General features: G+C 43.9%; 1 protein-coding gene across 1 annotated transcript; it reads left to right on the top strand.

The window, feature by feature from the left end:
- Positions 1 to 15,916: 15,916 nt before the first annotated feature.
- LOC147666486 (uncharacterized) lies at positions 15,917 to 17,188 on the top strand. The gene has a single exon (XM_086949052.1). The coding sequence runs from the start codon at positions 16,142 to 16,144 to the stop codon at positions 17,186 to 17,188; it is 1,047 nt and encodes a 348-aa protein (XP_086805178.1). The 5' UTR covers positions 15,917 to 16,141.
- Positions 17,189 to 22,434: the final 5,246 nt, after the last annotated feature.

Raw genomic sequence — 22,434 nt, 5'->3', positions numbered from 1 at the left:
GTAATTAATGTAAAATAATTAATTCAATTTATTAAATATATTTTAATTAATTTAATTTATTAAATATATTTTAATTAATTTAAAAATGGTCAATATAATTTAATTATTCCTAAACCCAAACCCTGCCCTAAAACCTAAAAACACCCCTGTACCCCAAAAACCCAAACCCTGCCCTAAAACCTAAAAACACCCCTGTACCCCAAAACCCAAACCCTGACCTAAAACCTAAAAACACCCCTGTACCCCAAAACCCAAACCCTGCCCTAAAACCTAAAAACACCCCTGTACCCCAAAACCCAAACCCTGCCCTAAAACCTAAAAACACCCCTGTACCCCAAAACCCAAACCCTGCCCTAAAACCTAAAAACACCCCTGTACCCCAAAACTCAAACCCTGCCCTAAAACCTAAAAACACCCCTGTACCCCAAAACCCAAACCCTGCCCTAAAACCTAAAAACACCCCTGTACCCCAAAAACCCAAACCCTGCCCTAAAACCTAAAAACACCCCTGTACCCCAAAACCCAAACCCTGCCCTAAAACCTAAAAACACCCCTGTACCCCAAAAACACAAACCCTGCCCTAAAACCTAAAAACACCCCTGTACCCCAAAACCCAAACCCTGCCCTAAAACCTAAAAACACCCCTGTACCCCAAAAACCCAAACCCTGCCCTAAAACCTAAAAACACCCCTGTACCCCAAAACCCAAACCCTGCCCTAAAACCTAAAAATACCCAAACACCCCAAAACATATACCTCAGTACCCCAAAACATATACTCCTATTCTCATACTTATTAAAAAAATTACTTAAATTAATATATTTAATTTATAATATTTAAAAACATAAATAAATATTTTTTTTATAATTAATAATAAATAAATCAATTAAATAATATTAAATAAAATAAAAAAATATATATACTTACCAATACTTACGATGTAATGGTATGCGTTGTAATAGCATCTGCTATGTAATGCCATGCGTTGTAATGGCATTCGATGTAATGGATCCAGCGTTGTAAAATCTGCGTTGTAACGGAATGCGACGTAAAAGTTGCGTTGTAAGTGATACACACCGCACTCCACCTATCGTGCGTGCGTGATACATGCAGCCCCCTAAAGCCTTTCATCGTGCACCGCACCGCAATGCTGCCACCTAGAGCCTTCCACATGCTACTGCACCTACCAGATAGCACTCGCCAGGCCGGTCAAGTAGGCCTTGAAACTGACTCGACCTGCACAAAATTCACTGGCATTTGCAAGCGGGCGAGTACATTTGTCGAGCCCTGTTACATTATGTGCACTTTGTGATCTGGATGGTACATTTTCTTTACAGCAGGCAAATTAGGCCTCTGCGCTGCCTTTCCTTGAGTCAAACCTTCCACTTGACATACCACATCTCAAAGGAAGAACATTAATCACCAGAGTTATCATGCCATTTTTATTGCTGCCTAAAATTGCTGGAGGCCAGGAAGGAGGCAGCAAGTGCTTTTAGAAATATAATATACCTGCAAACATAACGCTCCACCTGAAGTCAGCGCCCGGTGCGATCGCACCGCCCTAGAGCCACCTTGCTCAAGGGTACTGTTTCCTCAGTGACTGTCGCGCTAGGGTGTGCTGCTTCATAGGCATGTCCACAAGACTGGTGGAGAACTCCGGTATGGATTGTGGTTGACAGGCCTTTAAGGTTAACCCACAGTTGCCACCGTTAGAGTACACATGATGGTGCAAAGACAACAGGGCTTCTAAAGTATAGCAAGGGAATGTGCTCCCTCAGGAGAGTGGTCTGGTGGACTGGTCTTGAAGGCTGAACCTGGTTCCCCAGTTCCAAATTCGGCAGCTCTGACATAGTGCCACATCCTCTCCTCCACTGAGTACCATACCGCCCCATTGATAGAAACTTGCACTGCCTTCAGCTACAACCCAATTCTGGCCCGCTATAAACTCTTGGATGCAACACAATTCAAATTACGCATTAGACAAGAGTAATATGCTGCCTGAAAAGTAACAAAAAGCAAACACTCAGAGGAAATGCAAGTTTAAGTAAAGCATGTGAAATGTAAGCAGGAACAACATGGTTACCTTGATGCTTTTACATGAATTATTCAGATATCAGTGAGTGCTTTTGCCAGTGGCAGAGCAGAAGTGGGCACTGTCCTTGTCTTCTCTGGGCAAGAAGGAAGAGACAGAGTCCTTTTCCTCTCTACCAGCCCTGCCATGAACGCCGAACCTTATCTGTGGGCCTTGGCCTTGGCTATTTCTGCCATCCTGGGACACATGTTTAAAATAAAAAAGCAGGGGAACGGAATCTTAGCAAATTTTAGCGTGCTGCCTCATTGGCAGTGTACCTCAATTTGTCAGAGGGGCGCTAGAATACATGACTAATGCATTTTAATGCGGTGATGCGGACACTAGTATTAAAATGCATTAATCGAAAGCCTGATGCGGCCCTATCGTAATCCAGCCCTGAAACTGCCAAAAGTAAAATTATAATAACGTTATTATAATTTTATTTTTCCTGCTCAAAGAGAGCACTGGTAAGAGATTTCATGTTAATTCCAGCGCCCATCATGAGCTGAAATCAATATGAAAACATGAAGAAATGCACACAATCCCCTCGCAGCCCAGCTCTATAAAGAAAAGGAAAGCAGCAACATAGCTGCTAAGGTTTCAAATTGCTATGTGGGCCAGTTCCAAACATGCCTTAACACCGTTCACGTGGATCTGCATGTGAGAAAACGCACCGTCTTTTAACTTTTTTGAGCAAAGGTTTGGAGTGATATGAATCGCTGCACCCACACGCACGCATGGTTACTGGCGCACACAGCCTTGGTTGCAGCACACATAGACCTTACACTGCCGCACACAGAGGAAAGAAATTAGAGGGAACATTGCTCCCTACTATCAAATGGTCTCCATCTATTTGCCTCGGCATACAATGTTGGTAATTGTAAACTTTTATAACAACATTGATAAAGTTAAGTTTGCTGATGTGTTAAAAAACCTTAAAGAGGATCTAATAAAGTTAATGCGAAAGGAAGAGAGGTAGTTTTGATATGGGGTGGGGATTTTAACATAAATACTTGTAACTCAAATGCGTGTGATGGGGGAAAAAATAATCTGGATGATTATGGCCATCCCAAGCATTTTGTTCATACGGATAGAGGGGAAGGATTTAACAACTTAATGGCAATGTTTGATCTTGGGTTTGTCAATAGGATGTGTTCCCCTACTGTTAAATTTGACCCAACTTATATTGGACGGGGTTTCAGTTCTGTGATGGATTTTATTATCATGCCCATCAGATATGCCAACCTGGTGGAAAAGTTCACGATCCATCCAATTGGACTTAGTGATCATCTGCCACTCGGTCTGACTCTACTAGTACCCGGAAACTATGCTACTTCTACCGTAGAGTGTTTGGCCTGGGTACAAGATCTAGTGTTGTCCCGCCAAAATGGTTATTCGGTAAGGTGGGGGAAAAAAGACCCTATGTTGACTAATATGAACATAGTCACAAAGGCCTTAACACCAATTTTAACATGTCTAAATGAGGACACCTCTAAGGTTGAGACTCTAAATGTCTTTATGCGGATCACGGAAATTATTCAGAAAGTCATGATTACCTCAAAGCATAAGAAACTTATAAAAGGGGATGGGTGGTTCGACTGTCAATGTACCAAAACTCACTCTCTGCTAAAAGCCGCACTTAATAAGTTAATTAGGGGCAGTGAGGAAATTAGAGCCTGCAGGAAGGCTTATAATTCAGCCAGAAATACTCATAAAAGAGAAATAAAAGAACAGGCAAGGGACAATCTGTATGAGGCTTCTCTGCGTAGAGATTCCGGTTCATTCTGGCAGGCAGTGAATGCCCCATTTTTTGCAAATAAAGGAAGTGCTAGGTTGGAAATTGTGATCGAATATACCGGGATCCAATTTTTTTCCAAGGTCTATAGCAGAGATGTAACTGATGTAGAAAGTGACATTAAGCATAGGGAGGTGGAGGTTTGTGAGTTGGCTCAGTCACCTATTGCGATTGAAGAAGTACTACTGCCGATTAATCAAAGTAAGGGAAATAAGGCCCCAGGTCCCGATGGGATCCGAATAGATTTATTTAAGATGACTATTGATCTTTGGGCCCCACTTCTGACACGAGTCCTTGAGACTTGTTGTTCAGAAGGGTTTATAAAATCTTGGTCTGAATCGGTCATCATACCCATTTATAAAAAAGGGGACCAGGAGAGTCCTTCTAGTTATAGGCCAATATCGCTCCTGGACTCGTTAATGAAAGTCGCAGGAAGAGTGGTGCTAACGAAACTTCAAACCTGGGCGGAAGATAACAGCATTCTAAGCCCGGCTCAATACAGGTTTAGGGAAGGGATGGGCACGGTGGAGCATATTTAAAATTTTACATTATTACAAGGGAAGTATGCCCAAGCAAAGTCTGGGCGTCTGTATGCAAAATTTGCAGACCTCACGGCTGCCTTTGATTGTGTAGAACATAACAAGCTCTGGAGCATTTTAGAGGATTTAAAGGTTGAGCCAGGTATTGTGCAATTTTTAAGGCAATTATATTCAGGAGCCACAGCAATGGTCAGATATGGCCTTAAGGGAGAGTGTACCAAGTCATTCCGCGTGGAGAGGGGAGTTAGACAAGGCTGTGTCTTGGCCCCATTCCTCTTTTCCATATATACTAACGCTTTGGAGGAGGAATTGAGGGCCAACGTCATAGACTCCCCAAGACACAATAATAAGCAGGTCGTCTCCCTTCTCTACGTGGATGACGTGGTATTAATGGCCAGAACAAAGATAGGAATTCAGAAAGCACTTTCCGCCTTTACAGAGTTTATGGCTTGTAGGGGCCTAAAACTAAATGCAAAAAAGACTTGTAATGTTGTGTGGGAAACGGCAAAAAAAGGATAAAAATCCAGTAGTGGCTGATGTTAAAATTGAGTACACTAGAACCTTTTCCTATCTAGGCGTAGTTCTTGAGGGTGCGGGCTCTTGGAGTCCAGCGGTTAGGAGTGGGACCCTCCTATTCAAAAGATCGACCACGGCATTAATGAACTTTGCACAAAAACTAGGTAAAAGACAACCAGAGATTGTTAAAAAATATATATAGCAAAATGCAGGAGCATAGCAATGTATGGGGCGGGCATTTGGGGTCTTTGCAATGTTGCGTCAATTCAAATTGTGGAAAATAATTTTATAAGATACATCTTAGTGGTTCCGCAGAGTACACCTGTTTTTAACTGCCATGCTGAATTGGGAATTGAGTTTATTACGGATCACATTAAACTGCAACCAATTTTATTTTGGCACAGAGTTTGGTCCACACCCACTTTGGGATTGAACAGAGAAATCATTAAGGACGTTATGGCCTTGGACCAGGCACGAAATATTCCATGGTTAAACTATGTTAGGAAGCTGCTAAACGATCTGGACAGACCTGAATATTATGATAATCCGGAGTCGGTCTGTGATATACCCAGAAAAGCATTGAAACAATTATGCATGAGCCACTTCGAAACTCTTAGAATAACAGGTGAAATCAACAAAAAATCTGTCATGCAACATCAGATGATCCTGGTTTGTTACACGATTCAACCCTCTCTGCGTATTTGCCTGAAGGGTTTTGACAGATATATACTGACCAGGTTTAGATTTGATTTATTTCATCGCCTGGTAACTTTCCTGAAGAAAAATGACTGGTCAAGGGATTTGGCGCTTTGCCCTTGCGGTAATATCTCCCAGAAATCTACCATCCGCGTAGTTTTATTTTGTCACTACTATGTTAACGATCGCTTAAGGTGGATTAAGTGGTACTTGAAGCTGGGAGCATGGTGGCAATACCGCCCAGCCTACATTTTTTTGCAACAACTGGATAGCGAATACTGCATTATGATCATGACCGGTTTGTTAAAGAGCATCTTGAAGAGACGAAATGTAATAATTTCTTAATCATAATCTGGTTAGAGATAAGTGCTATCTATGTATGGAATGTTTATTAATTATGCAGAAGTACAGTTTTTAATGCTGGTATATAATGTTGATTTTAATGGTGATTATGTATGAATTGGATTATTTTTAATTGCTGCTTTTATGATTTTATACCTTTGCTAAAATCGAATAAAGCATTCTCTGAATTGAATTGAATATTACGTGTTTTTTTTAAACAGTTTTTATTGTTTTCAAAACGCATACAAGCAGTAATGACAGTAAGTAGAGAATCACATAGTGTAAGCAAAACATACATCTTCGAATAACTTGTCGTATATGAGGCAGTAACAATGTGTATAGCGTGTAACAGTCCCATTTATACCATCTGTCCCGCTCGGCCACACCTGCCCATCCAATTCCTCATCTGAGCTATCATCCTCATATTCTGGTATAGGTTCACAAATTTCCCCATGATAGGTATTCCATGCCGCCCAGATTTTGGCCCATTTACGGGGGCTCTTTCGATTGATGTACAACGTTCGTTCGGTTACCATAATCATGTCCATGTCCCTACTCCAGGATGCCAAAGACGGTGCATCCACCGCACCCCATTTCTGCGCAATGTTTCTTTTTGCTACTATGAATCCCAGTATGGCCCAAGTTTGTCCATAGCATGTGAGGTCATTTGGCTCCCATACGTTAAGTAAGCATCTCCGTGGCTCTGGTAGAAGTGACACCCCGAGTGCCTGTTACATTGTACGCAGAACCCTCCGCCAGTAATCCACTATCTTTACACAGTCCCATAATGTATGAATAAAGGACCCTTCCTCTCCGCAGCCTCTGAGGCAGTATGGGTGCTGAGCTCTCTGTATTCTATGTAGTGTGGTCCTAGTATAATACACTCTGTGTAGGATTTTGAGCTTTACTAGCAGGAACCTCGCAAAGATTCCCACCTCCCTGGGCGATGCCGCAGCTTCCAGCCACTCTGTGTCATCCATGTCCCCCACCTCTGCCCCCCACCTGGCCCTCAATGGGATTGTTGGGTCTGGTAGGTTATTGATTAGTTTTCTATATGTGAAGGACGTAGCTCTCTTTTGCATGTGGTTAGTGAGTAGCCTATCCTCCAGTGGGGCGGCCTTCGGTACGTCAGTATCCTGTGGGATCACCGCCAGTAATGCATGCCTTACATGTGTGTATCTGTAGATTTCTGTGGAGCTCAGGCTATACTGTTGCTGCAGCTTTGGAAACGGTATAACCGTACCCTTGTCCCAAAGATCTCCCACCGTGGAGATGCCTATGGTGTCCCATTGCTCAAAACCTTTACTTTTTCGTAGCTGTCCCAGCTTCTTGGTGTCCCATAGCGGGGTAAGCCTGGTGATAACCCCTCCCCATCCCAGCTTTTTCTGGGCAGTGTGCCATAACGCAACTGTGTGTTTCGTAGGGCCCTTTAGCTTAAGTGTCATGTCCCTATTATACAATGCCGCTAGCATATTGTTCGCACCCAGTTGGGCTCTATCCGCCCTAAATGCCGGATCATCCTGAGGTGCATGTATCCACTGGTTAATGACCTTAATGTGCGTCGCCCAATAGTATAGCTGCATGTTAGGGAGCGCGATCCCACCCTCGTACCAACTCTTATGTAGCTTAATTTGTGCTATGCGTGCGGGGCGATGCCCCCAAAGCAATGCAGATACCTGAGCCGCTATCTGTTTGAAGTATCAGGGCGGGACTGAGAATGGTGTGTTTTCTAACGCATATAGAAATCTAGGCAGCGCCATCATTTTGTACAAAGCAGCTTTACCCAGTAGCGTTTGAGGCAGAGACGCCCAATGAAGCACATCTCGTCTCAGTCGGTCCAACAGGGGTGCCAGATTCTTGGAGAAAACCCCTGCTGTATCCTGGGTAATGTATATTCCCAGATATTTAAATGAATCACTAGCGATTACTAGTGGACAGTCTGTGGGAATGCGCGGAGGCGGCCCCTGCAGTATGTAGAGAACTGATTTCGACCAGTTAATCGTGTAGCCCGACACGTTCCCGAAGTCTTTACATATGTGGAGTAGTGCCGGCATGGAGCACTCCGCGTCCGTCAGATACACTAATATATTGTCAGCATATAATGACAGACGATCCTCCCACCCCTCCTTCCATTGAATACCCCGCAGTAGTGTTGTGTGCCTAATTAGCGTCGCTAAGGGATCCAGGACTAGCGCGAACAGGAGCGGCGACAAGGGGCAACCCTGGCGCGTCCCTCTTGCCAGCGGTATCTCATTGGACATGTGCCCGTTAGCTGTCACGCGCGCTCTGGGGTTGGAATATAGGAGTCGCACCGAAGCACAAAATGTGGGCCCAAACCCCAGACGTGGGAGGACCGCAAAGAGATACCTCCAATCTACCATGTCGAAGGCCATTTTCGCGTCTAGGGACAATAGCACTGCCGGCTCCGACAATGATGAAGCCTTTGCCAGCGTTCCATGCAGGTGTCAAAGGTTGAGTGCCGTATTCCTGTTAGGCATAAAGCCCGATTGATCGGGGTGTATTAACCACATGGCTGCTGCGGGGATTTTTCCCGTGTGCTGGAAAGCTTTGATCACCATTGTTCATGACGAGCTCAGCTCGTCATCAGCACACGACACCCGTGGGTGATGACGAGCTGAGCTCGTCATCAGCATCGAAAGGGTTAAGCGTGGTAAGTGAGCCATTAACCTTCTGGCCAACAGTTTAGCTAGGATCTTTGGTTCGGCATTGAGCAGCAATAGAGAGCGATAGGAGGTACATTCAGACGGCGGCTTTCCAGGCTTAGGGATTGCCACTCTTGTTGCTATACATTGGTCTGACTGCAGTTCGCCTTTTTCGAGGCTTTCTTTGTACATCACCAATAACGGCGGACTCACGGTGTCTGCTACCCGTTTATACCATTCTATCGGGATACCATTCGGTCCCAACGCTTTGCCTGATTGTATCGACCTAATTGCCAGCTGTAACTCATCGGTCGTTAAGTCTGCCTCTAATTCCTGAGATTCTTCTTGCGTCAGTGTCGGCAGGTCTATATTCCGTAAGAATTGCACCACTTCTTTCTCCGTCACCTCTGATGTTGGTGCATAGACTTCCCGGAAATAGTCAGCCAGCGTGTGTACTATATCTTCTGGGTCTGTCACAAGGGACCCCCCCGCCTTCCGTACCTGCTGTATACCCCTAGTGCCCGTTTCTCATTTGTCTAACCACGCCAGCAATTTTCCGGCTTTATCTCCTACATTGTATATTTTATTCCTAGTCGCCGCCATGTTTATTGCTGTCTGCTCATGCAGGTGCGCTCTATGCTGCTGTTGTCTAAGGTGTAGAGCGTGTGCTGTGTCTAGATTGGGGTCTGCCTAATGCTCCGTGTCAGCTGCCTGAAGGGCTATTTCAATGAATATTATGTGTTTTATTGATTAGGAGCACAACACCACTTTGTTTAAAACATTATTAAAATCACGATTACAGAGACCTAAAGGTACTCAGATTAGGTCCCAGTGAGGGCCAGTGGGGCCACTACCTTGTAAGGAGCCACAATTACCATGTAGTAGACATCGGCAACAGCGGATTTCTTGCGCTCTCAAACGGTGAGCGTTTCTTGTTCCACTATGTCTCAGACGCATTTCCTTGGGCATTATAAACCAAGTATTCATGACAATACATTTTATCCCTCAGGGATCTCTGCTTTTTAGAATAATTTCCCTAGTTGGAAGATATCAGTCTCCATACTGGTTGATGCCTTGCTGTGGGCTCCAGCCTATCCTGGAGGAATCCTGTTCCCACATAACCTGGTTACAGCTAGGTGAGTCAATTTGGAGTCCTCCTTATGTTTTTTAATTAATTTTATTGGATAACACACACCATTCTTGCGTGAAGCTTTGTTTCCCCGTACAGGCTGTCGTTAATTTACTAGTCCTGAGGAAGACCTGCCGTGATTTGTATACCCTAACACACCAGGGACGAAACGTTATCTTATTGGTCCATGATCGTGGTCAACCATTTCTAATGAAATAAATTAAGAGATAGGGTGTATGTTGAACCAGTTGCACAATAAGGATAGGCATTTCTTTATTTGTTTCATGTGCATTTTTCTGTGTTGTGTTGTATTAAGCACTTTTGCACGTTGTGTCATCAGTCACATTTTTCGATATTTGTGTGTCTGTGACAGCCATATACGAAGAAAATTGTGTATATTATTTGAGTATATGATTTGGAATATACAATATATTTAATAGTTATTCTGTGTGTTGTCTCGATTTTTATTGATTGTACAATGGGGGTGTTAAATATTGGTTTAATATAGGGCCACATTCCATCTATGTTGTGTATATTGTTTAAATAATTTTTGAGACCATATATTGATCTGCATACATTTGTGATATATTCTAGACACCACCTTTTCACACTAAGGAATTGCGACACCCAACAGAACAGCTATATCACTTTACAGAAAGTTTGCATTTTCCTGCCCTAGCCATTTGGTGCCTGCAACCTGTCTCTGGTCACATGACTAGTTGAAGTAGGCAGTGGGGTTTCTGTATTCCTCCTAGACTGTCACAAACAATGGGAGTGAACGTGTGACTGGATGGGCCATCACTAGCTGGATGGGAGGAAGCAGCTTGGCCCAGCCTCACTTACACCTGAATAGGCTGTATCCTGTGTCCACACAAAGGTCAGCATACTCCCTATAGTTTAGACTGGGGCCATGGTAGGAATAACAGGGCAAGCCTCTTGAAGCTTCTTCCCACTTCAAAGGCATAACTGTGTATAAAAGAACAATCTCTGAAACCACCCCTTCATTATGCTTCTGGACCTGTGGATACTGTGCCTAGAAGAAAGATTGCTGTGCTGCTGAATGTCTGCCTCTCTGCTGGACTTCTGTATTGCTGTGCAGAATTGTTGCCCTCTTGCCTGGGTAAGAAGGACTGAACCTGCATCCCTAAAACCCATAACCCAAGGTGACTTCAACGGCTGGTTGGCTGTCCTCCTGAACTGAAGCCTCAGGGACATAACAGGCTTCCAACAACCTTGCATCTGCACTTGAACTCTGCCATCTGCAAGTCTTTCCTGCCAAGTGGTGTCACCCAAGTCCTGGACACTTCGAAGTGGGCCTAAGGTACTCTGCTAGCCTCTGTGGATCCAGAAGAACCAACACATGTCTACTGTGCAGCGCAAACCCAAGCAGAGCCAACCCATCACCACACTACATGGATTGGAACCTCTGCAAAAGAACTGCATCGAAGCCTGAGACTGCATCGGACCTGCCGCAGTGTGACACATCCCCTGCACAGGCCTTCACATCCCCCGTCGACAGCAGCCTCGGCGATGGACTCCACATTGTAGCCCCACAGCTCCTCTGAACTGAAACATCTCCCCAACTGCGCAGCGCATCTCCGCCTTGGACTTCACATTGCAAGCCGCCATTGATGACGATGTAAGAAGACCTCACACTGCAGGCACGCCACATCTCAAAACCAATGCACCTCCTTAGCTGCACGACTCCTCTTCGACACGGATCCACACAATGCTCCGCAAAGTGGATTTAAGGGACTCTGTTCAGCAAGCATAACTGGGTCCCTGTAGCCGACACACAATCTATAGTGGTCAGCCTGAGCATGTTACTGTGTCCCGAACTGCCATGACCAGATAGCTTCAGCTAGTGCTTTACTCTTTTGGCGCCATTTACTCTAAAAACGTTAACATTCAATATCTCCAGTTCTACTAATTAGATTTTCGTCATTTTGGTCATGCTTTATTTATTCCATTTGGCTTTATTTGTTTACGCTGATGTAGGATCTTTTTGTGTGGTGTTTTCACAGTTTTTCTAACAACCCCCCACTGTCCATTAGTCTGATTATGGCCTGAAGCTGTTGTTTTCCTTTGCATCTCAGCAGTTATTTTTCAATTACCTGGCCGCGTCTCGAGTCCCTGGTCTGTTCTGTATATGTTCCGGTTCCATACAATAACATGGCTCAACGAGATCCGGAACCTATTAACAAAACTCCATCTAGACCATCTATGGACTAACACTGACCCAACTGCCTTCCCATCAAAGGAGATTGTGAAAAAAATGTACTGGGATATGACTTTGCAATCTGTGTTGACCTCTAACCCACATTCCATGTTAATAATAATAATAATAATACTAGTATTTATAAAGCGCGAACAGCTGCCTCAACTAGGAGGCGTCCCGGCGCTGTGAGGGCTCGACAAGAAAGCTAGCTGGGAGTCTGCAACTTATAGATGCTCCGAGAACAGCCACGACTTAAGCTGTCTCCTGAAACTTGTTTCTGATTGGGCCTTTCGCAGCTCAGGAGGTAGGGAATTCCAGAGACGGGTCACGTTGGCTGAAAAGGTCCGACCACCCAGTCTGGCCCTTTTGACTCGCGGCACACTCAGTAGCACCTGATCATTTGAACGAAGGGAGCGGGACTGTGTATATCTAGGCAGACGGGCTCTCAAATAATTAGGACAGGTGCCGTAGAGGGACCTATATGCCAGAGTAAGAGTTTTAAATTTTATTCTACTGGCAATCGGGAGCCAGTGTAAGGCCCGAAGATGGGGAGAAATGTGCTCTTTAAAAGGAACATGTTTAAGCAACCTGGCTGCCGCGTTTTGCACCGTCTGCAGCCTTTGAACCAAGTATTTCGGTAGGCCGCTATACAGGCCATTAGCATAGTCCAATCTCGAGGTGATGGTCGCATGGATCACAGTTTTCCGGCAAGACTCGGGCAAAAGCTTCAGGACTGGGCGGAGATTCCTCATTTTGCTCAGGCAGCAGCCTGTGACCCGATGGATCTGGGACGCAAAGGAGAGATTTTCATCCCACTTAACTCCCAGATTTTTAGCCCATTGGGAAGGGGAAGGTGGAGTACCCATCTCAGTTGGCCACCAGAGCTCAGCTGGAGGGTGACTGCCTTTACCAAAGAAGATCACTTCCGTTTTTCCCGGATTCAATTTCAGCTTATTAGTATTCATCCAGGAGGCCACATCCTGAAGGCACCCCTTAAAGTTTGCAAATGCCGCCTCTGTCACCTCAGAGTAGGGAAAAACCATCCCGGTATTTGGAAATCAAATTTGCTCCATTTTGTGAACAATACTGGGATTTTATTACAAAACCTATGGATGGAAAATTGTACTTTCAATTTAGAGCTGGTAGTTTGCCCCTAACGCTTTCACACAAAAGTGGTCGCCTAGTAATATTAATGTATGCAACCATTGCAAAGACTTGGTTGAGGACATCTCGCACTTTCTGTTTGCCTGCCCTCTTTATGCTTCTCCAAGAAGGAGGTGGTTAAAACCAGCATGTCAGAATTTAGGGACACGAAGGTGCCAGGAAGCACTTAGAATTTTGGGATCAAACAGCTCCCCTCCTTTAGCAATTGCAGTAGCAAAATATCTGGGATGGGCATGGATCATTCGCACTCGCACTTTAGCCAGTGGAGTTAGAGGAAATGTAACGTGATTTTATGTAGACTAATTATTTAATTAATCATGCTTAGTGAATTTGAGTTTTTAGCATTAAATGCGTTCCTTTTAGTCATGATTCGTCAGCGTTTTGAATTTAATGTGCGTTTTAAAATGTGATTGTATTTTAGAATAGTATTTACTGATGTATAGGTTAGGGTGTCAATGCTTTTATGACAATGCTGTCGAATAAAGGTTTTGAAATTGAATTGTTCTGTATATGGCCTTTGTATCCGCACAGTAGGCCATCAAAGAGGTATCTAAATACATCTCTGCCTCCACTTTTTACTGAGGGTTTGCTGGATCAGTGGATCAGTGGCCCAACATCATCCTTTCCCCACTATGCTGCCTCTACAGAAATGGACACTGTCAATTCACATTTCAGCAAATTATGCTTTTGAGTCAGTACATAACTACTAATGTTTAGATGGCCCTGGCAGCTGTACTCCAGTTCTGTCAAAGGTATTACAAGGGGCTGACTCATCAACCCACCATCTTAGTTACCGTCCAGGCATACCCTCCTAATTGCATTAGCAATACATCCTGGGGAATTAAGCCCGTTCTTATGGAGAACATGGGCCTTTCTTATCAAAATCAATAAAATATTTCTGAAACAAACAGATATTGAACTGGGAGGAATTACATGGAGTTTAGAGTATAAAGATCAGTCATTTTAAAGAAAACAATAAGTCTGACCTTTCCTCAAGCTGCTGTTGCTCATGGAGTTCAGCGTCTGAGAGCTGCTGCCTTTGGCCACTCATCGTGTGGCTTATCATCTGCTTTATCTCTTGTAGTTTGATCAGTTTTCACAGGCAACATGGAAACTAGTGCTACCTGTCACAAATTAACTTATCCAGAACTATTGTAAGAATGCCATAAAGTTAGATGCAAAGCTAAAGTGCAAACTTCTTGGGCCCTGTATGCTGCTTGGTGAAATTCATGCACCGTTAGAGCACCATGTCACTCATGTAACAAATCCATCAACTTCACCCTCCACTGTGGCACCATCAGTTTATCTGCTCTTCTGACAACACCATTTACCTTGGACAACTCTGACGATGCCAGCTTGTATTTATTCATGCTGCTTAATTTATCTGTTATTCTTGGCTAAGCAGAAAGGATGCATTTGTATTATTTGTGTCGACTAATCTGCACATTGGACTTCCACAACCATTGGGTGTCACCAATTGCTCAACTTCAAATAGATTATCCGCTCACCAAAATCATTTCATCAATACCATTTTCACCTTCAGTGGTCCGCATTATCAGTTTCCAGACCAGGTACGTTACACCATAAAATAAAACAAATCAACAAATCAATGCCCTACAGCATATTGTAGGGGCAGGCAATGAAGCCAGGCAGCTCCATGTACAAAAATGTTGGATGAATGCCACAACACTGTTAGGTGCATCCTGCTGCCTTCGTCTTCCCGTCCATCTCTTTCTCAAAGCGCTGTTCTTGTTTAAAACTAATCTTGACTATATGCAGCTACATAGAGCTGTAACATTTATGCAAGTGCTATGCAAGTGTTCTTTCTTTACTAATTTACTCTATGAACACTGGTAAATCAACACCTTTTCTGAAATAAATAAATTGTGACATGTTCAACTGAACTTTTATTGAAATATCTGTTTATAGTGAAATAACCTTGATAAGTTACACAGCTGGTATAGCAGAGATGTTTTCATGGCCGGTTAAATATTGTGCACGCAAATTCCATTATCTTTCCATGTAGTAATTTTAATTTTTTTTACATTCAACAGAAAAAAAACCTTGGATGCACAAAATGTTTATGAATAAAGAAGAGAATGCTGTAAATCTGCAAAAACAGTCATAGTAAATAAGCTCCAATATTAAAGAAAGCCTTCACGTCCGAGACAGAGGACCCCGAGCATAAACTGAAAGATCCTGGAAGAAGCAGTCAAGAGCAGTACAGTAGATGTAAGAGTCGGAGCTGTGCACCTCCATGCAACAAGACGAAGAAAAGAACTTTAGAGAATTAAGGCAAACTACCTCCTGTATAAACAAGTCCAATAACAGCATTTTATCATGGGATCTGTAGGATGTGGTTACATCAATGCTTTGCTGTCCACAATTATAACAACCCACCATTCAGTTCTGTAGGTATACTACAAACCCTTTCTAACTAAACAACATCAACCAGAGAAGAGCACAATGGAGTGGAGCCAGACAACTGAAGGGTGAACAAAAGACAAGTTCGGCTATCTACAATACAAACTTTTCCCCAATTTGTTGTGAGAGTTGATGATTAATCTGTATCCACAAGCACGCAACACCATTATTGAATCTAAAGACACAATCGCCCACTAAGAAGGGCATTTAGTGATAATTGTACTTTGTTAAATCAGAAAGACAATTTCTGAAATATCACACACTTGCAAGGAATGTGAGACTAACGCAAGTGCTTTATCAACCATGTTGACCCATCCGGAAAAGCAGAAATAGGATGAAGAAAAATATATACCTGACCCAAAGAAAGAAAAATCATACACATGCAGCGAAAGCTTTAGCTTGTCATCACTACTAAAGTGCTGTCAGCAAACGCACACAGATGAAAAATCATTCAACTGCAGTGAATATGTGAAGAGCTTCATTCAATTATCAGGCCTACAAAAACACGCAAGGGAAAAATCTTACCATTGCAAAGAATGTGGAAGTAGTTTTATTGACTCCTCAAAGCTAAGGATTCATCAGAGAATGCACACGGGGGAAAAACCACTCAAGTGCAATGAATGTGAGAAGAGTTTTAGTAGGTTATCAACCCTAAAACAGCATCAGAGAACACACACCGGGGAAAAGCCATATCACTGCAATGAATGTGGAAGTAGTTTTAGTCAATCATCAACATTAAGGAAACATCAGCGAATACACACAGGAGAAAAACCTTTCATATGCAATGAATGTTTGAAGAGCTTTAGTCAGTTATCACACCTACAAAACCATCAACGGAAACACACGGGGGAAAAACCATATCATTGCAGTGAATGTGGAAGAAGTTTTACTGAATCGGCAAAACTCAGGATTCATCAGCGAACACACACAGAGGAAAAACCATTTAAATGCACTGATTGTGGTTGTAGTTTTAGAGAATCCACAACATTAATAAATCATATGCGAACACACACAGAGGAAAAACCATACCATTGCAATGAATGCGGAAGCCGTTTTAGGAACTCCTCATATCTCAGGATTCATCAGAGAACACACACAGGGGAAAAGCCATACAAGTGCAGTGAATGTGTGAAGTGCTTTCGTCGGTTATCATACCTGCAAAGCCATCAGCGAACACACACAGGGGAGAAGCCATTCAAGTGCAATGAATGTGAGAAAAGTTTTAGTCAATCGGCAAACCTAAAACAGCATCAGAGAACTCACACTGGGGAAAAACCATATCAGTGCAGTGAATGTGGAAGTAGTTTCAGTAACTTATCAACATTAAGATATCATCAGCGAACACACACCGGGGAAAAGCCATTCAAATGCAGTGAATGTGAGAAGAGCTTTAGTCAATCGGCACACCTAAAACAGCATCAGAGAACTCATACTGGGGAAAGACCATATCAGTGCAGTGAATGTGGACGTAGTTTTAGTAAATCTTCTACATTAATGACTCATCAGCAAACACATTCAGGGGAAAAGACAAGTGCAGTCAATGTGAGAGGGCCTTTTGTCAACTATCAAACCTACAACGACATCAGTGTATACACACAGAGGAAAACCCACTCAAGTACAGCCAATGCTTGAAGAGCTTTTGATGATTTTCACGCCTACTAAGCACCAGTGTATGCACACTGGAAAAACTATTCAAGTGCAGTGAATGTGTGAAGAGCTTTAGTTAGTCATCACTACTACATAAGCCTTCAGCAAACACACCCAAGGGAAAAACATTCAAGTACATTGAATAAGTGAAGACCTTTTTCTGATTATCACCCCTATAATCCTTTGAATACCATAAGCAAAAACACACCTTAATGAAACGCGCATAGAAGTAATCCTAGAGGTGCAGCAAATACACAAACATTTAAGGCCATCAACATCCTGTCTGTGGACATACTCAAGATTAAAAAATTGCAGTTCTTTTGAGATGAAGGACTTATTCAAAATAATAAAATTACAATTATATGGAATCTTCGAATACCAGATTATAAAAAGTAGGTGATGAAAGACTGGATTAGAAGGAAAGAAGAAAAAACTGATATTTGTAAAATTATAAAAGTGTCTGTTCTCAGCGATTGTTAATTTCTTTAACCCCTCCCCTGCTGATGACGGAACCGCTCCGTCATCAGCTACGGTTGGGCTGTGCTGATGACGGAGCGGTTCCATCATGGCCCGCCGCCGCACCTGCGCGGCGCTGATTTCGCGCCTGCGCGGCAGTTGTATTGAGCGGGGCGGGTCATGACGGAACCGCTCCGTCACCAGCACAGCTCAACCGCGGCTGGTGACGGAGCGGTTCTGTCACCAGCATGCGGCCGCCGCGCGGCCGCCCCGCCCCGTTAGCGCTGCTAAGTTAATAACCCTTTAAGCCCAGCACCCTAAACTAATTTAACAAGCACATACTGGTGGAAATTCATAGCTGGTTCGGGTGTTACGTCATTTTGCGGAACATTGCTGGTTCTGTGGCTGCATCTAGAGAACAGTGTCCAAAAGCAGGAGAAGTGAAAGTGTGAAAATATGAGCTGCAACTCTCAGGCTTGATGCGTTCAGTTATGGTTGTTATGCCAACTGGATTTGCAAGACACCCTGATCACTAATTGAGAAAAAACAGGCTCTGATGGGGAGGGGGAGTTCCTTCTGGTCTTGGGGGCGATTGGGAGAAGACATATCTGGTAGTGAGGTGATGCAGGATTTGGTTGCGGAGTCGTCCAGTCCATCTGAGTTGCCTATTATGGGTATGGAAGTGAATGTGGTCATTGAGCTACGCAAGGACTAAGATGTGGAGTGCCTTTGTAGGTGAATGTGGGAGAATTGAACGTGGTGCACTTCTAGATGGGGAGTCAGTGAGGGTGATGTGTGTCCATGGATAGAGATTGAGTATGAGTCTGCTGCTGTATTTTGAACCGCTTGATATTTGTTGGTGAACTTGGTGGTTGTACCTGCATAGGGGGTATTGCCGTAGTCTAGTCTACTGGTGAAGAATGCTATCTGACACTCCTGCTGCTGTCTAGTGAGATCCGTTTGAATATTTTTCTGAGCATCTTGACAGTGTGGAAGCATGGAGCTGCTACTGTGCGGTCTTGGCTGGTCATGGAGATTTGGCTATCGATTATGATACCAATTTCCTGGTGTTGTAGTTGGAATGGATGTAGGGCCTCTGGTGCTGGGTTACCTGGCCAGGGTCCAGAGAGAGATGTACTTGCCGGACAGTACCACTTCAGATTTGTCAGCATGTAGCTTGAGGCAGCTTCTTTTCATCTATTATGCTATGTTGGAAATGCACATAAGGAAGGGTGATTGTGTGATCGATGTTTCTTCTGAGAGGGAGAGTATGAGTTGCATGTCATCTGCACTTGAGATAATGCTGAAGTCGTAGGACCATACGATGGAAGCCAGTGGAGCAATGTAGACATTGAAGAGGATGGGACTCAAGGAGGAACCCTGTGGCAGTGCCCAATATATGTCTTCCCACCCATGATGCAGGAGAAGTGATGCTCATTTCCATCATCACATGCATCTTCTAATGCACGAGCCATAGTGGCACTTCCCCAAAGGTGTACAACATCGAGCTGGATCCTTGAGAGATTTGCTGGCTTACCACTATGTAAATGATTCACAATTAGAATTTCAAGAGTATCTTTTTTACAGAGAATCACTCATCCAAATCCGAACTGGTGAAAGAACAGAACTGGTGCATGATAGCAAAATTATTGATAAGAGAAAGGGCTGTTGAAAAGTTTAGTTCTCATTTGGTTTCTGAAAGCTTGCCAGCTAGGGAGAGATTGCATCTTGAGCAGTAAAGAATTCCAAATCTGAAGAGCTAGAATCCAGAACTATCGACTCCCTACTACACATTTCTGGATCCTTGGCACTGGAAAAGAAATCGGGATTCAGAAGAGAATGAGCACAAACGATACTGAGTCTTGACACAAATGATATTCAGGCTTGTGTTTACATGCAAAGAGGAACCCTCAATTTATGAGCTCTGCCAGTGTTTGAATGGACTTACATATTAAGTGCTGCCTCGTGTGCAAACAATAAACTTTATTATGCAGCTGGGGCTTCCTCAGACCACAAATAAGATAGACCGCAGCATTCTAAATAATCTGAAGTGCTCTTTTGTGTTGCTGGAGTCATCCAATCCGCAGTGTTCTCATAGACTAGGCTTGCATAGCCAATATAATATGCAAATCAAATTAAAGGAAAGGTCAAATCTTCAGTAGCCGAAGATGGTAGAAACTAATGCCTTGCACTGAGTTCATTTTAGCGAAGTGCTGAGTTCAGGAAGTTCTTCCTGCCATCGACCACCATCACAACGACCCAGTCAGTGAGGAATAAGACACATAACTGGTCTTCAGTACACTCATCCTTAAAAATAACACACTACAGGGGTCTGTACCAGGATCAGACTTACTTTCCTTTACGTTAACAGGACCATTTTTAAACTCAACTCTACATATTTAGGAATAAGTGGCTGTTACTGCCATTAGTGGCATAAAGAATTTGAATACAGACACTTTTAAATCTCTACTAATAAAGCACAACCAAACATCCGACCACGGCCCATGCATGGTCATCCAAGAGCCTTTAAAAACACACTATAGAGGCGTGTACCAGGATCAAACCCACCTTACGTTCAAATTAACATGAACTAAAATATGATACAGTAAAAAGCAATCACGGTGTTATGCAATGTACACAATGATGATTCGATTTTACATATTAATAAGAAATCTATGTCTTTTTAAATGTAATAAAGCAAAATAATGTCTTTTAGTTCATGGTATTTCACTGTGGATTCTGTAGAAAGAGATGTTAAATGAGATTTGTTCCCTAAACTATGAAGATAATTTGCGATGTCAACAAGGAGCCTAGTTTATTTGGCAATAGAGGGCTCCTATCTTGACAGCATGACAGCTTTCAGCAGGAGTCTGACACAAGTGATAACAGAGTGCACCATTCTCACCAGTGTGCCTGCTTTCTGAGTGAGAATAGGTTCTTTGCCTGATATGGTACTACCTTCTCTCCTGTGTTCATGAAGCGAGACGTGCTACTAGTAATGCTGTCCACCTTCTACCTGTGATCCTATCTGTTTACTGCCGACTGGTTTGTCCTAGTGTCCACCTTCTATCGGCAATCCTGTTTGCCACAATTGTTAAGAGACAAAGCTACTGCATAAAGAAGGATATGGGGACTGTAGTGATGCCTTCTTGTAACTAAAGATCTTTCACAAACATCTCAGGTGTTGACACGCACTGTTGAGAATATCAGCTCTCCCTCTACCTCAAAGTGAATATTATTTTACACTGGCAAACATTTTCCAATTCTTTTTCTCAGGTTTGCTCGCTGCCCCTGTTGCTCTTTTCTTGTAACATATAGGGGTGGGTGACAAATTCCACCTCGTCGGCAGCGTTCACTGAGCTTTACCCATGGATCGTAGAGTTCTGAAAAACTACACAAAGCCGCACAGGGCTGAGTTTTCCCTCTTGCGCGGCTCGTCAATGTTAAGTTTGGCGAGCGAGAGTGAGAAGTATCATATGGCTGGCCTCCTCCAGTCGAGATTTCTCAACGCAATCAGTCGTGGCAGGTCGCTACCGCTCATGTTAAGGAAGCTGCTGTGTGAGTAGAACATCTACTCAAGTGGCTGAAAAAAACAGCGCCCTCTTACGATTCTCATGGTGCAGTTCGCACTGATGTTATTGTGCAGTGCAATGTCTTGGAGCTAAAAATCGGGCATGAGCAGAGCGACTTACCGCACTTCGCATTTTCAGAAATCCTCAGAGTGTGGCAGAGTTTTTTCGGCACTTCGCAGAGTTCCGCATAGGAGAACTCCGCCCAGGCCTAGTAACATACAATACTGTGCTATCAGTCTGTTCCAGGATGCGGCTGGAAAGTATAATAAATTACCTGCTTATAGTAACTCACCTTGTTAGCTGCTTATACTAATTTACCATATTAACTGCTTATAGAAACTCACCTTATTAGCTGCTGTCTTTGACAATTACAAAGTTACTTGTAGAAAAAAAATTAACTGCAAAATTACGCTCTGTGACTTCTGTAGAGAAGTGCTTTCATTTTGAAAGTATATTCTGGGGGGGCGGAGCTAGCCGTGAAGCGAGATGGCCGCTGTTTAAGCGAGCTCCTCGCGGAGCCCTAGCAATCCTTTCAAAACCATCCTTTTTTTCCAGCTGAACGCGCTTAGACACGCGCCGAGGGCTGCTGGTAACATCGGGACAGTGGAGGCAGAAAACGGGAGGACGATTGAGGTCCCGAAACCTGAAAACCAGATCGGACGTCCTGGGCCTGATGACGGAAGCGCCGGACCGGAACCCCGACCTCGCGTCAACAGCGACCCGCGACGCGGCTCACGTACGGCGGCCGCACGACCTGGTGAGTCCCACCGGAGGTGCTTGTGGAGCCGGGCTGAGCTGCTCTGGGCCGAGGTGCACACAGAAAATGCTGGGGCTGTGTCGTGCCACGCTGGGCACTGCCTCGGAGAGGCGGGGGTCGCACAGCAGCCAAAAAGGGCCCCAAAGAAGACCGTGAAGCAAGGCCCGGAACTCGAAACCAGGCCCTGAAAACAGGACCCCCCCAGTTGCATACTACAACTCAGAGGCGGGCGGAATCAGACCTAGACCAACCCCCAACGGACCACAGCCCGATTTGCTCCCTGATAAAATAGCCGGCGTGTTGTGGAGCGAAGAGGCCCTAAAACCTGGACAGGGCGCAGATCCTGAGGCGAAAGCATGCGGGACACATCCATACTGCGACCATATTGAAGTGAAGAGCATTTTTGCTACGGCTGGCGCGGTACTAACCTAAGGAGCCAGTGACCC

Source organism: Lissotriton vulgaris, unplaced genomic scaffold (assembly GCF_964263255.1).
Source record: "Lissotriton vulgaris unplaced genomic scaffold, aLisVul1.2 SCAFFOLD_1669, whole genome shotgun sequence".
NCBI lineage: Eukaryota > Metazoa > Chordata > Amphibia > Caudata > Salamandridae > Lissotriton > Lissotriton vulgaris.
Note: the sequence above shows the minus strand (reverse complement) of the source record. Positions and strands in the feature narration are given on the sequence as shown.

What these genes read in the sequence shown, in the direction of transcription:
- LOC147666486 (XM_086949052.1), top strand. Translation starts at nt 16,142, where the DNA reads ATGCACACGGGGGAAAAACCACTCAAGTGCAATGAATGTGAGAAGAGT.